This window comes from Lissotriton vulgaris, chromosome 1_1 (assembly GCF_964263255.1).
Source record: "Lissotriton vulgaris chromosome 1_1, aLisVul1.2, whole genome shotgun sequence".
In the NCBI taxonomy this organism is placed as follows: domain Eukaryota; kingdom Metazoa; phylum Chordata; class Amphibia; order Caudata; family Salamandridae; genus Lissotriton; species Lissotriton vulgaris.
This window is the reverse complement of record NC_141685.1, coordinates 882,215,860-882,229,131: the sequence shown is the minus strand read 5'-3', so window position 1 is coordinate 882,229,131 and position 13,272 is coordinate 882,215,860. Positions and strand designations below refer to the sequence as shown.

General features: G+C 50.8%; 1 protein-coding gene across 1 annotated transcript in view; it reads right to left on the bottom strand.

The window, feature by feature from the left end:
- TXN2 (thioredoxin 2) overlaps nt 1-13,272 on the bottom strand; it is a 160,171-nt gene that overhangs the window by 31,062 nt on the left and 115,837 nt on the right. The window contains exons 2-3 of the mRNA XM_086958550.1: nt 7,915-8,203; nt 7,268-7,391 (exon numbers count right to left, since the gene is read on the bottom strand). Coding sequence (XP_086814676.1) covers nt 7,268-7,391; nt 7,915-8,201 — 411 coding nt within the window. The 5' untranslated portion in view covers nt 8,202-8,203. The remainder of the gene's footprint in view (nt 1-7,267; nt 7,392-7,914; nt 8,204-13,272) is intronic.

Genomic DNA, 13,272 nt, shown 5'->3' with positions numbered 1-13,272 from the left:
CCCAGGTGCGCAGGTTCAGCTCGGCAGTGGGTAGCAAGAGTGGGTCGGCAGCCCTCCCCATGAGGGACGAAAGGGCTTCTCAGTCTGTCTCCTGCGTCTCGTGGAATTCGTGCTTTTGTACTTTTTGGCGCCAGCGTGGGGGGGGAGCGCGCGGGCGTCCCCAGCAATCTCAGCGCCTCTCCAGCGTCCCCGCCCGTGTCCAGGCGTCGCCTACTGCAGTCTGTGGCCCCCCAATAGGCACTGTTTGCAGGGGGGGGGGTTCCCAGGTCCAGGGGGGGTGGGGGGGTTATGAGGTTGGCCCCAGGTGTCCCTCGGTCGTTGCGCCTCCTAGTGCGGGACCCTCCTCTCGGGTGTGCGCGTTGGGGGCAGCGCGTGGCGGGGGCGGCGAAGGATGTCGTCCTCCCCCTGGCGCCGCACCCCCGGTTTCAGGCTCCCGCTCACCTCTGTGTCCGCGGAACTCCTCAGGTTCACTGCCGGGCAGAGCCACCGCCGCCCACGGCTCCTCGCCACCCCCGTACGTGCCCTCGGGGGTCACAGGCGTCACTGCTGCGGGTGGGGTAGGGCGTGGAGTGGGGCTTGGCACCGACAGGGGCCGCCGCCCAGTCGTCCCCGCAGGTCTGCGCTAGCTCCGACGGCACCCGCCGTAGGCCGCACGCCAGGGCCCAGCAGCCCGCCAAAAGCCTCGGTCTTGCACGGTGAGGCCTCCCAGCCAGGTCGCGGACACACATCTGTCAAGCAAATACAACCTCCTAAGTTATCCAGTATTATGCCATGAAACTTTGGGGATACCCAGATATCTTCATAGCAGGAGCCATTCATAACTGCAATATAAGGGAAACATTTGTCATTTTTAATACATTTTAATTGAATTGCCTTCATGATGATTTATCTTTTGTAGTCGACTGACCTGTGTTTTATATTTTATGGATAACATTTGTAAAGCTGAAACAATAAAGTAAGATTTAAGAGGTGCCATCTTTTTCTTAACCGTCTTAAAATACATAGGTCTGTGACCAGTTAAATATGCACAAAGCTTTTGATACCTCACTTTACCATTTTCCAAGTATCTTTAATTTTGTTTAAAAACAACAACAATGTTGCATTGAGGTATCATTATGGGAACAAAATAGCTTACAATAAGTTAAATATCACATCAGTGGAAATTATACAATCCAGCAGTTAATGCACATACAATGACACAAAGTATAGACGTCATGCAGTAAAGGTACTCTGATAAGGTTTTGTATTTTAAACAATCATAAGAATTACAGACAAATTAATCGTGAAACAAATGGGTGGTGATCACACTGTGAGAAAAGAAAGAGTAGAGAATATTCTTTATATACAAGTGTAAGAGGCTGGCTTGGTATATGGTGCACATGTATGCCAGTGCAGCACCCTGCACCAATAAAGACAACCCTTATGGTGATTTTAATGGTTTAGACAACCGTAGAAAGCTCTTCAAGTGGTAGCTGTGGAGAGCAGCCTTCAGACTTAGTCTAGGAAGAGTGTAAAGCAGCAAAGTATATAATCTTGTAGTGCAGATTAAGTGAAAAAGAACCACACAGTGTAGTTATAAAAAATGGTTATTTATTACAGACACTCACTAACCCAAAGAAACATCGCCTACCCGGAGATATAATTACAATACTCACAATTCTTTGATAGTATGACCGGTAAGTAGCACGAAAATACAGTGGGCTCCTGGGGGAGATCAAACCATATGCAAAAATAGTGGAATGCGACTAGCGACCGTAGTCAGTAGTGGACCCAAAAGACTTATAAGTGCTGGGGGACCAAGGAACCACCCAAGGAAAGGGCTCAGGTACCCCAAGGAGGGCCTTTGCTACATGAATACACAACCGCATGCTCAAGTTAAGTCAATGGGGAAGTCACAGCTGTAGTTCTTAAGAAAAAGATCCCTTCCCAGAAGACTTGGAACACACCCTGCGGAAGAAGGACAGTTCGAAAGTCACCGCACCCATGGATACCCAGGAGACCAAGTTACATGCCCCAGGGAAGCCTGGTACATAGGTACGAAGTGACGTTGGGAATCGCTGTAGACCCCAATGGAGGATTTTCTTTTTAAAACTTTTTATTCATGACTGCATCAGTGAAAAATTCACTGTACTTCGATGCAATATACATATTACAGTCAGTATTTTAACTTTTTCCCCCCGCATAATACATGGTCATCTGTCATCCTCAAAGAACAAAAAGCATACATGGTCACAAACGTTCGAGATCTGTTATATGCACAAACTATGTAAAGGAGGTCATCGATATGTGCGTCATTGTCATCTTGAAAATGAAACATAAAACTCCCCCCTCCCCAACATTTCCCACCCCGATCCCTCCCCTCTCCCGGTTGCTTTGGTATCTTTCCAGGGACTTCCTCCTGTCAAACTATATAGAATATTACTCTGTACTGCAATGGTGTAAGTAACATGTGCTTCTCCATGGGCATCAGGGTCCATCGCAGATGAGGCCCCACTACATCGATTGATTAGTGTCACCCTGCTTCCTGTGATGGTAGTAAATCTACCCCTTCCAATTCCAACAACATGACTTCCCATTCCAGCGCTATGGGATGCTTTCTCTGACCTCTCTCCTCCTCACTTCTCAGGGCTGCACCCTCTGCACGACCCCACTGCACCAGATCCGTCTGCCAGGTGGTTAAACTAGGAGGCCTGGGGGATTTCCACCTCATCGTTAATACCCTAACTGATAAAAGAAGAGCCAGGTCCAGGAATTTCAATTTGGCTTTCAATGTTTTAGATAGTCTATGGAATCCTATCAGGCAATGCAGAGCCTCCACCGGTACTGGCAGGTGTGTGATCGTATGGAGTGTCTGGCATATCTCCGCCCAGTATCCACCCAGTCATGGGCAGGGCCACAACATGTGGATGAACCCCTCGTCATCCTCGTTACAGCGAGGGCAACAGTGTGAGGAGTCCGGGAACATGCGGTATATTCTTTTGGGAGTTAGGTATGCCCTGTGGAGCACCATTGCCTGTATGAATTTAAATTTCACATTACGTGATACCCGTTTGGGATGTTCTAATATAGTCTGCCATGCCTTGTCTGCCAGTACCGAGTCAGTGTCCTGCTCCCAGGCAACCTTAAGGGTAGTGAGTGAGATTGTTGCGTGTTCTCGAACTCCCGTGTATAACCATCGTACCAGGTGGCCTCCCGCTCCCATGTAATATACTAAATGGACCAATTTGTGTTGCTTGGGTTTGAGCCGTTGTGGTGCCCAAGTGTTTCGGATATAATGCGTCACTGTAGCATGCAGTAAATAGAATCTAGGAGGAGCACCTGTGACCTGTAAAAAGGATTCATGATCCATCAGGGCCTCATCCCCAAAAAAGGCACCTACTTCCTCTATCCCGTTCTCCGCCCAGTGATGCAACACCTGTCGTGTAAGTCTACCCTGCGGTGTCAGGATGCCCAACAAGGGGATGTTCACCGCATACGGGGTTGCTGAAGAAGTATAAGACGAAGCCTTCCTCCAGCACAATAGGGCCGTGCGCAGAAGAGGATGACAGTCCGGGGGAATCTGACTCTTCGGCAACAACAAGGCGTGAAGTTCCCCACGGTCTAGTCGGTCTAGCGTAAAATCAATCTTGTGGAGATTTCTGCCCGCTATCCAATGGGAAAGCCATTGAAGTTGACTGGCATAATAATATCCCCACAAATCCGGGACTCCAAGCCCTCCTGGCCTGGTGCCCAATTGGAGTTTGCGGAGACTAATGCGGCGCCGGCCAGTGCCCCAAATAAAACTAATCAAGAGGTTGTTTAATGTGTTACAAATAGGTTGTGAGAGATTCACTGGCAGATTCACAAAAAAATACAGCAGGCGAGGGAGCATAACCATTTTAGAGATCGCAATTCTGCCCATGACGGACAGGGGTAAGGAGGTCCAAAAACCCACACTACTGCGTAGCCGTGCAACAGCTCTTTTGATATTACCGTCTATTTGATCTTCCGGCGACCTATACACTTGTATCCCCAGATATTTAAATGTGGTCTGGGCCACTGGTATCAAGTGCGCCCCAAAACATATCAAAGAGGGATGCGGTGTCTCTCTAAAGAAGAAACCATTCGATTTTTCTGGGTTAATAGCTAAGCCGGACACAGATTCAAACCGACGAAAGAGGTCATAGAGTACGGCGTGATCTGCCTTTAAAATCGCGTAAGTACAGTAAAATATCATCTGCGTAAATGGATATCAAGTGGTGTGTCCCCCCAACAGGGATGCCCATCCGTTCCTTGTGAACAAGAAGGGCGAAGGCCAGGGTCCAGGGCCAAAACAAATAAAAACGGGGACAGGGGGCAACCCCGTTGGGTGCCTCTGTGCACTGTGTAACAATCCGAAATATGGCGACCCGTGCGCGCCCTAGCCGTAGGATTAGTATATAATAACCGTATCCATCTCAGCAAGGAATCCGGGAAGCCATATCGTTTCAGGATTTAAACAAAGGTCCATGACAGGGAATCAAACGCTTGTTTCAAATCCAGCGCTATACATCCCGCCCGAGGAAATTCCTATGGCGTGGCCGCCATCAACACATGCAACCTACGTGTGTTCAATGACGTACTCCTCCCTGGAAGGAAACTGCACTGGTCCTGATGTATGAGGGTGGTAAGATGGGACAGTACGCGTAAGGCTACGGCTTTGCTAAGAATCTTGTACTCCGTGGAGAGCATGGAAAGAGGTCTATAATTCGCCATCTCCAAAGTATCCCTGCCGGGCTTAGGTATCGATGTGACCAGAGCCTGCATCATCGATACCGGTAGATGCCCCTCCTCAAACGCCTTCCTGTACACCCTATCTAGAACCGGCACTAGTGTATCCGAGTAGGTCGAATAAAACTCTACTGAGAGCCCGTCCATACCTGGCGTTTTGTTACGGTTAAGGTTCTTGATTGCAGCCCGTATCTCATGCTGCGTGATAGGGCCCTCCAGTGCCTTCTGTGTGGCAGCTGTCAGAACCGGGAAGGGAAGGTCGCTCAGAAACTCAGTCACCTGCACTGGGTCCTCCAAGTCAAAGGGTGCGTATAGGGTTCTCAAATGATCGAAAAACGCCACATTAATCTCGGATTGCGTATGGACTAGTGTACCCGACTGGTTGTGTACCTGAGTTATAATCGGCGGGTCCGGGTGGTCCCGTATTAGTCGGGCCAGTAGTGTGCCGGACCTATCGGCCTCTGTGTGCTGGCAGCGTAGGTATTCCTTGTGGTCAATAGTGCGCAGTGTTACCAACACCTCTGGGTGATCAATGTATCCCGCCTGTAACTCACCCTTTTTCCTAGGGTCCGTACCAGCCTCCTGTTCTAGCACCTTCAGACCGTCCTCCACCTCGCAAAGGTTTTTGTTGATCTCCTGTCTGGCCCCAACTAATTGTCCTATTGCCGCTCCCCTAACCTCCACCTTCATGGCATCCCACACTACCAAATTGGAGGAGGCAGAGTCCCAGTTTTCCCTGAAGTAATCAGTGAGAGTGGTAGACAGTGTCGTTCGGAAGGGGCCATCTTCCAGAAGGAGTGGATTAAGTCTCCAGGTAGGTACCGGGTCGGCACCCTACCCCAGAGAATGGTAAGCGTCAAAGGCCTATGATCGGAGAATGTTTTAGCTAGGTATTCAGCGCTCCCCACCTTCGTAACTACTGATCTCGAACACAGGAACCGATCAATTGTAGTGTGTAAGTTGTGTAGGGGGGAATATTAAGAGTACTCCTTATGGGTAGGGTGCAAACTACGCCATGTATCCTCCAAACCCCAACCCTCCGCCCAGGCAGCGAACAGGTCAGTCAGCTTAGATGCCCCTGCTGCCTGAAAGGGGGGGGAGGGGGGGGGGGGGGGTGCGATCTATTTAGGGCCAGGTCCAATATCGCGTTCCAGTCCTTGCCCAGCACCCAGGGGATTCCGACCCAATCCGACAATGCCAAACCCACTTTGTGACCCCAATGGAAACGTAGATGCTGCTGGCGAAGAAGCTAGAAGAGTCTGATGGATTCCAAGGGTGGATTTAAGAACCTGTAAGCAGAGGGGACAGAGTCTAGGTCACTCAGGAGTGACCAGGAGACAAGGGTGTCCAGTGCCCACCAATGTCAGCTGTTACAAGAAAGTTGATGGTGCCCTTGTTTTGGCAGCTAAGTGGACCAGGTGATGCTGCAACCGTGTATGAGCTGTTCCACGCTGGTGTCAATATCCAGGGGGTCAGTGTCCAGCAGAAGCGCCAACAGGTCTTGGCAACGGCAACAAGTGGAAGAAGACAAAAAAGTACTGTGTCAGGACCAGCAAGGTCCAAGAGACTCACCACATTCAAGTAAGTCAGGGTAGGCCTCAAGCAAGCAGGGGAGCCTACTGGAATCAAAGAAGACCCTCGACACAGCCCGGTGATCACTGGAGATGAGTCGTCCAGCCTTAGCAACAGCCAGCCGACGCGATGCTCACAGACTCTGTTCTGGCAGTGTCGATGAGGGATCCTGGCCTCAGACTCGGTCTGAAGACAGTGCCGGCCTCAAAGACGCTGTAGAACCACCTCGTATGTTACTGAACCTGTTGGAGTCTATAGCAGGCCTACAATCCCCCCTCCAACTCCACAGATTTGGGTTGCAGGTGGAAGCGTCCTGCGTGCGTTGTAGGGCAGCTGCAGCAGACTTCTTGCATCTAGCATGGACGTGACGCGGTAGTACTGTACTGGTCACAAGTCACGAAGACCATATCAGATCTGGTAGAAGAAAAAGTTAAGTGTTCTCCCAGGGTTTGCCTACTGGGCCTTATAAAATTGCTTCAGTCCACTAATTGTAAATTAGTGGCAGTGTCATTGTTAATTGCTACATGCAGGGTGCCAAAGTGTTGGGGCAGGAGGCAGGCCCCTAAGCATGCCGAGTGGCTCCAAGATCTAGTGTATTGAGAAGCCCAACGAGAAACCTATGCTGAAGAGCTCCTGCCAACTTCAAGACCAGAAGACTTCTGGGGCCCTTATGTATCCTACTTACTGTCTAGCACTGCCAATCAATGTTATTACCTGCGGTCCATAAAAACACTACATGTGCAGGGGCGGGGAGGACGTGATCGATCATACTGACTTTTTCATGGGGTCGGAGTCTCATGTTGGGTTGCTCATGTAATGCTAGTGCTTTGAAAATCAGAAACAAAAAAAAGAAAATACTTCAGCCTCCGACACCAACAATGAAAAGAAATGCCCATGAGGACTCTCCTCTCAAGTAATACCCCACTGGTACAAGATGACCACCTACCTGATACTCCAGTGCTAGATCAGTGTGGTCGTCTATGTCTACCTTGGCCATCAATACCTTGCCCTTCTGCTGACCAATTAACTTCTCCAGCCTTGGGGCCAGCATCTTGCAGGGTCCGCACCACCTGAGGGGTGGAAAATACAAATGTTAGTCAGTACACAGTAGAGTGGGACTATTTTCTTTCCCCCCCCCCCCCCCCTTCCCAGAGTCTAATCTTGTCCCAAAAAATGTCAAAATCTTCCCTATGAACACATCTCTGGCTGGAGACTAGTGGGTCCAAACAAGAAGAACTTACAGTACCCCACTCAGCAATAACTTTTTATAAGTCATAGTAAATGAGTGATAATTCCACCTAGTGTACTTAAGATATTTTCCCAGCTGGGAGCTTGACTGCTAGGAAAAAGGGAGGTTTGGTGGGCATCTCAGAAGACTATCTGTTGCTTTTTACACTATTTTAGGAGCTCTTTTTATCACAGCCCAATAACCTCTCCACCAGGTGGTAAGGGGTGATATCATGCTGCACTCTTTTCAACTTCACATTATCAGGGCAATTACACAGCAAACATTGGAGACACTTCCAATGTGATGCCAAGTCAGGGGTGTTCAACTCTTACGTCCTCTGCCCTACTCACTACATCAACACTCACTCAGCGTGGAAGTCCACAATGACCGGTGTGGCACTGTTCTTGACCCGTTCTTGGAAGTCATCGTCGTCCTGTACATTGAAGATCAGAGAGTTGGCTGAAGAGGTGGAGAGGGGCCGGGAGAGGGGTGGTGCAGGCATGCATCTCCTGTAATGGTGATCGGCAGTGGAGAGGTGGCACACCGGTGTAGCATACTTACAGACAGCTGAGGAGAAAGGCAAAGGTACTGGTGCAGAGAGTGCCTTGGGTGAAGCCGAAAGAATGCGCTGCAGGAAAACTCGAAGCGCCATCTCTGTAGGGAAAAGGAAATCCCAGTCTTAAAAACAGCCCCAAAGCAGAAAAAGACACATAAAATACACATCCAGCTCTGTGACATGCACCGCCAATGCCCCCTTTTTTTTAAAAACATTTTATTTATAACTTTTCATCCCTGCTGCAGGAGAAGCAGCCAAGTTTACTTATTTCACCATCACAATCACAATGGAGGATGCACAGTATATCGAAACCATGGCAAGTAGATAACCAGAAGCATCTGAAAAGGACATTTGCTCGGGAGTCATGTCTACCTCTCAGGTAGCCAAGGCCCATTATTGATCTTCAACGTCTGATGGGCAGGTCGAAGAGGGTGTCATCATGGAAAGCTGTGATCTAAGCAGCCAGTTTGACATGGGGAGCAACCCCTGCTTCATATGTTTTAAAGGGCAGTAATACTTTGACTAATCTATCAACTCTATAATGCAAAATGACATTCAGTTTATTTATGGAGTAAATGTCACAAACCTTACTTCGACATATATGCATTGGAGGTGCAATCTGTTGCTTCCAAACTTGCACTTCAGCAAACCTGGCTGGCAGTAAGTGATGTGATACTTTACCAGAAAGGATCAACGGGGGTAGATGCAGTAGTCCCCCATGTATCGCAACAACACTGTGGAGAGTTGTATGGCAACTAAAATGCCTGCCCTTGTACAACTCTCTGCAGAATCCTTCCCGAGGTTGTCTGCAGAGCTTCTCCCATAAGCTGACCTGCTCATGCTCGCCCACAGGTCAGTTGCTGCTGAATGGGGACACGCCGAAAATCCAACTTGTGCCTCCACGTCGGGCTCCTTGTCTCCCGCAGTGGAGAGGGGGTGTTGTACCACGGTATTGCCCCTTTGAGCACTGTGGGCGTCCTGCTATTTGGCCAGTTTTGCCCTCCAAAGGCCCCAGCTCATTGAGCTGCTCTCATACCGCTGCTGCTCTCATACCGCTGCTTCTGCGCTCAACTCAGCCGAGGAGCCGAGTGAGTGTCCGGTTTACAGCAGGATGGCGGCCGGTGTGCCCGTCGGCCGTGTCTGCCGGGGTAGATTGTCTAGGCCCTTTACATACGAAGAAGCAAGTCAAGAGCCCCCCGTTACTTCTATCTTCCTCCCTGTCGCTCTCCCACCTAGGTCAGGATCGCGGAAGTTGGCCCAGAAATCGGGACTATCACCAAGGTGTGACTGGCGAGGACTGCTGCAACTGGTGTTCTGAGGGCGTCTAGAAGTCATTCTGAAGTCCGCACCAGCATTTTGCAGAGGCTGGAAGAACAAGCATTTACAATGCAATGGTTTTGCCTTTGTTAAAGTTTGAGCTATTGGCAATGCTCTTGACATTATTTTTATTTATGTTTTTTTTTTTTACATAAATAAATGGCATTGTCATTTGCAATGCCACTAGCTTTATCTTTCGCAAATGACACCCACAAACACCTACAGAGAGCCCCCCAACACACACCCACACAGAGCCCCCCACACACTGCGAGCCCCCCACACACTGCGAGCCCCCCCACACACTGCGAGCCCCCCCACACACTGCGAGCCCCCCCACACACACTGCGAGCTCCCTCCACACACTGCAAGCCTTCTCCACACACTGCGAGCCTCCCCCACACACTGAGAGCCCCCCCCACACACTGAGAGCCCCCCCCACACACTGAGAGCCCCCCCCCCACACACTGAGAGCCCCCTTATCGTAACGGACCTTCATGGTCTCACTAAATCTAGAGTTGACACGAACACATGCTTGTGCTCAGCTGACTCTCAGCCCCACGATTAAAGCACAATAAAAAAACATCTGGCATCGCACAGAAACAGGGCATCCTAATGCAAGCGCAGGAATCAATTTGGCCATTATAGTGCTGCATGTAGATCTGGCGTTCATTAGACAGAATGAGAGGCACCTTGGTAATGTGATATATAAAGATGCAGGACTGAGAGACCTTGAGCGTTGGAGTTTGTAGGTGTAATGATACTCCTGAGGGGTTGATAGCCACATATAAGTCTGAGTCAGTGGTATTGTGGAAGGAATGATGTGTGAAGTTGGTGAGCTGTGAGGATACACAAGCATGATGAGGGTGACGTGGTGGCTCAACGAGGAGGCTGTCGTGTGGCTTACGTTAGGTAAGTGAATTGAGATAGTGGTGATGTGGTAGAGCGTGTGTGATTTGTTTTTGTTGGGTGGTGGTGTTCTGGTGTACGGGGGAACACAAAAGGTGTGTGCAGGCCAGAGACTGAATTGGACAGTTGTTGGCTGAATCGCGGTGTATGCTTGCAACTTGGTCAGTTGGTATAGGTAGGTGACCCTTTGACTTGTGCCCAGTATCGCTCGTCACCTCCAGTGATCAAGCACAGAGTTGCGACGGCAGCTGTTGAATTCTTAGTTTTGTATGTATTCTGACTTAAATTGAATCACTTCCCGGTGGCCCAGAGCACTGGGTGAACTGCATCTGGACTGCTAAGACTTCTCTCAGATGTCAACCCGGGCTGAAGACTTGGGCTTTATAGCATTGCCTAACGGATGGGCCGAAGTAAGGCTGCCAGGTGTGTGGATGGATAGGGATCTGGTCTGAGCTGTACTGCCCAGAGATGCGGTTGGTTACTTCTGCTGAAGCCACTCGGGGTCATTGTGCCCGCATGGAGGTCAGAAGAGGATAGGTGAAAGTGCTAGGTTTAATTTGTTGCAGCTAAACTGCGAGCTGCCATATTTATCATCTTTGAACAGAATATGAAACAGGAAAGAGAGCTCGGGGACGGGGCTGGAGGAGAACCTGGTACACAGCACCGATGCTTCTAAGCCTCCTGCCCTTTGGAGCCTCGCCTTCATCTTTGCACGCAGCATGAAAGATGAGCTCTCGGTTATGGAGAGCATGTGAATGCAGGTTTTCACGTCATCTCTGCAGGGGAAGCCGCACACTGCATCCGTGCTCGTTTACAAAGCATCGCCTGCACCCCCTAAGCATCCTGCCTCTTCCAGTCCCGCAGCCTCTTTAAATCAGTTAAGAAAACAATGCCCACAGTACTTCTTTTCAGTATCAATTTTTCAGTTCAGGTGTTTGTGACAACAGTGTTCTTTCAGCAAAGCGCCTCTATGTCACGAGGGACAGGTTTAAATGCACTCCAAGGCGAGGGAGGGCAGAATCCCTGGTTAACCGACACTTTGCTTCAGGATCTTGGTTCTAATGCGCTGTTCTGTGAGCTTCACGCTACTGGGGCTCTCTTAGATTTTGAGACCCTGCAAGGGGTTAACCATCGGCAAGAATTACACCAGGGGCAGACCTTCGGGTCCGTGGCGTGCACTCTTGAGCCCAACAGAACAGTACCTTTGATACGGGGTTGCCGTGGACAATGCGGGGAACAGCTGTGGACCGGGTCGAGTCTCATCAGGGCGCCTGAGGTGGGTCCGGCTCGTGGAGGCGTGCGGCGCTGGAGCGGGGCCTCCGTTTTCTGCGAGCTGTCAGGGGCGCTGTTTATGTCCTGGCTTCTTCGATGCGAAGCTTGCAGGGAAATCCTTTGGCGGGAAGTGCACTTTAGAGCGGCCCGTACTCCTTTGTACAGGGCAGCTCCTCGCAGTGTGGCGCCGCCTCGGGGATTCCCTCTGGTGCCGGGCGGGTAAATACACTTTACCGGCGTTATGACACGGGCCGGATACCAGGGAGCAGGCAAGAAGGGGAGGCGGCGCGGCGGCACTCAGTAGCGGGCACAACTTGTACCGGCAGGTCAGCTGGTGCGGCGCAGCCTCAGGGGCAAGGTGTGGTGCGGAGCAAACGCTCAAGGGCACGCACCTTTCAATCTGCTCACTCGGGTCCCGGGAGCTCGTGGGGGGCTGCAAGGCGGGCGGTGCACTTCTCCTCGGAGATGGGTGGAGGCAGGGTGCGGGGCGGCCCCTGAGGACACGGTGTGGCGGCAGCTGCGATCAGCGGCGGCACACGGGTCAGTGCGGCCACGGCACGGCTCCAAGCACTTCAAGGCAGATAATCCTTGGGGTGCACACAAATGACGGCCTTCAGCGGGGCACAAACTCGGCAAGCCCAGCAGCTTGGGTCGAAGGAGGGGGAAGAGCCCGCTGATGTGCTGACCAGATTCAGGGGCGTACCCGAGAATTGGCTTTCGGCTGACGTAGCGTGACGTAGCCAAAAGCCAAAAATTCTCGGGAACGCCCCCGAATCTGGTCCGGCATTGACGGACAGGCCCGTCTTCCAATGGCTAGCCTCCATTTATGGAGCTAGCCAATGGAAGACGGGGGCCGTTCTTGTCTCCCCTACCATAATCATTAGGTTTTCGCCTGCGCGAAAAAGATGCGCAGAGCGCATCTTTCGCCAGGCAAAACCTAAAAACTACAGTAATATCTCCATGATTCTTTGATTTGGAAGGCTAGTGGGCGCGGCCTGTGGGTGTCGGCCGTGGCTACCTGCTTCAGCCAGGGGTTGGGAATAAGTGGCTGATCTACTGCTGCTAATATAGCAATCTATTATCCAGCAATCCGCAGTTCGTGATCAGTGACCAGTAATCATTAAGGCTGCTTGGACTTTGTTTTGAACTTGAGATTTTTGGAGTCACGGTCTTGGCAATCCTGAACTGTCTTGAGCTATCCAAAGAGGTCAGGACTTGTGGTTGCCAAAGTGGTCTGAGGTTCCTATGTCTACTCTAACCCCTTCAACCACTTAAGAGGTGTTTGCCAGTCTGCCCTCTCTTGCCAGCGGAGGCATGCTAGCAGTTTCTCTTGCCCACAGTACTCCATCTGGTGTTCTCGATCCCTGGTGGTGTGGGATTAGGTCCCCCAACATTCCCTTGCCACAGGAAAGGCCTGGACTAGCTTTAAAGAGCAGACTGCTTCCCGCCTTACCAGCTAGCATGGAGAAGTGGAGAGCGCCAGCCAGTGGGACAAATGGGCAGCAGGGATCCACTGTGGATGGGTTTCTCCAGAGAGCAGTGGGCTTAATTAGTAAGGAAATAGACTTGGTTGAACACCAGTTAGCCTTTTCTTCCCCCCATTTCGACCACAGACTACTGCGGGCAATAGTATCTGAAAGCCCGGTGGTTGCTCCAACACCCAGCTCTCACT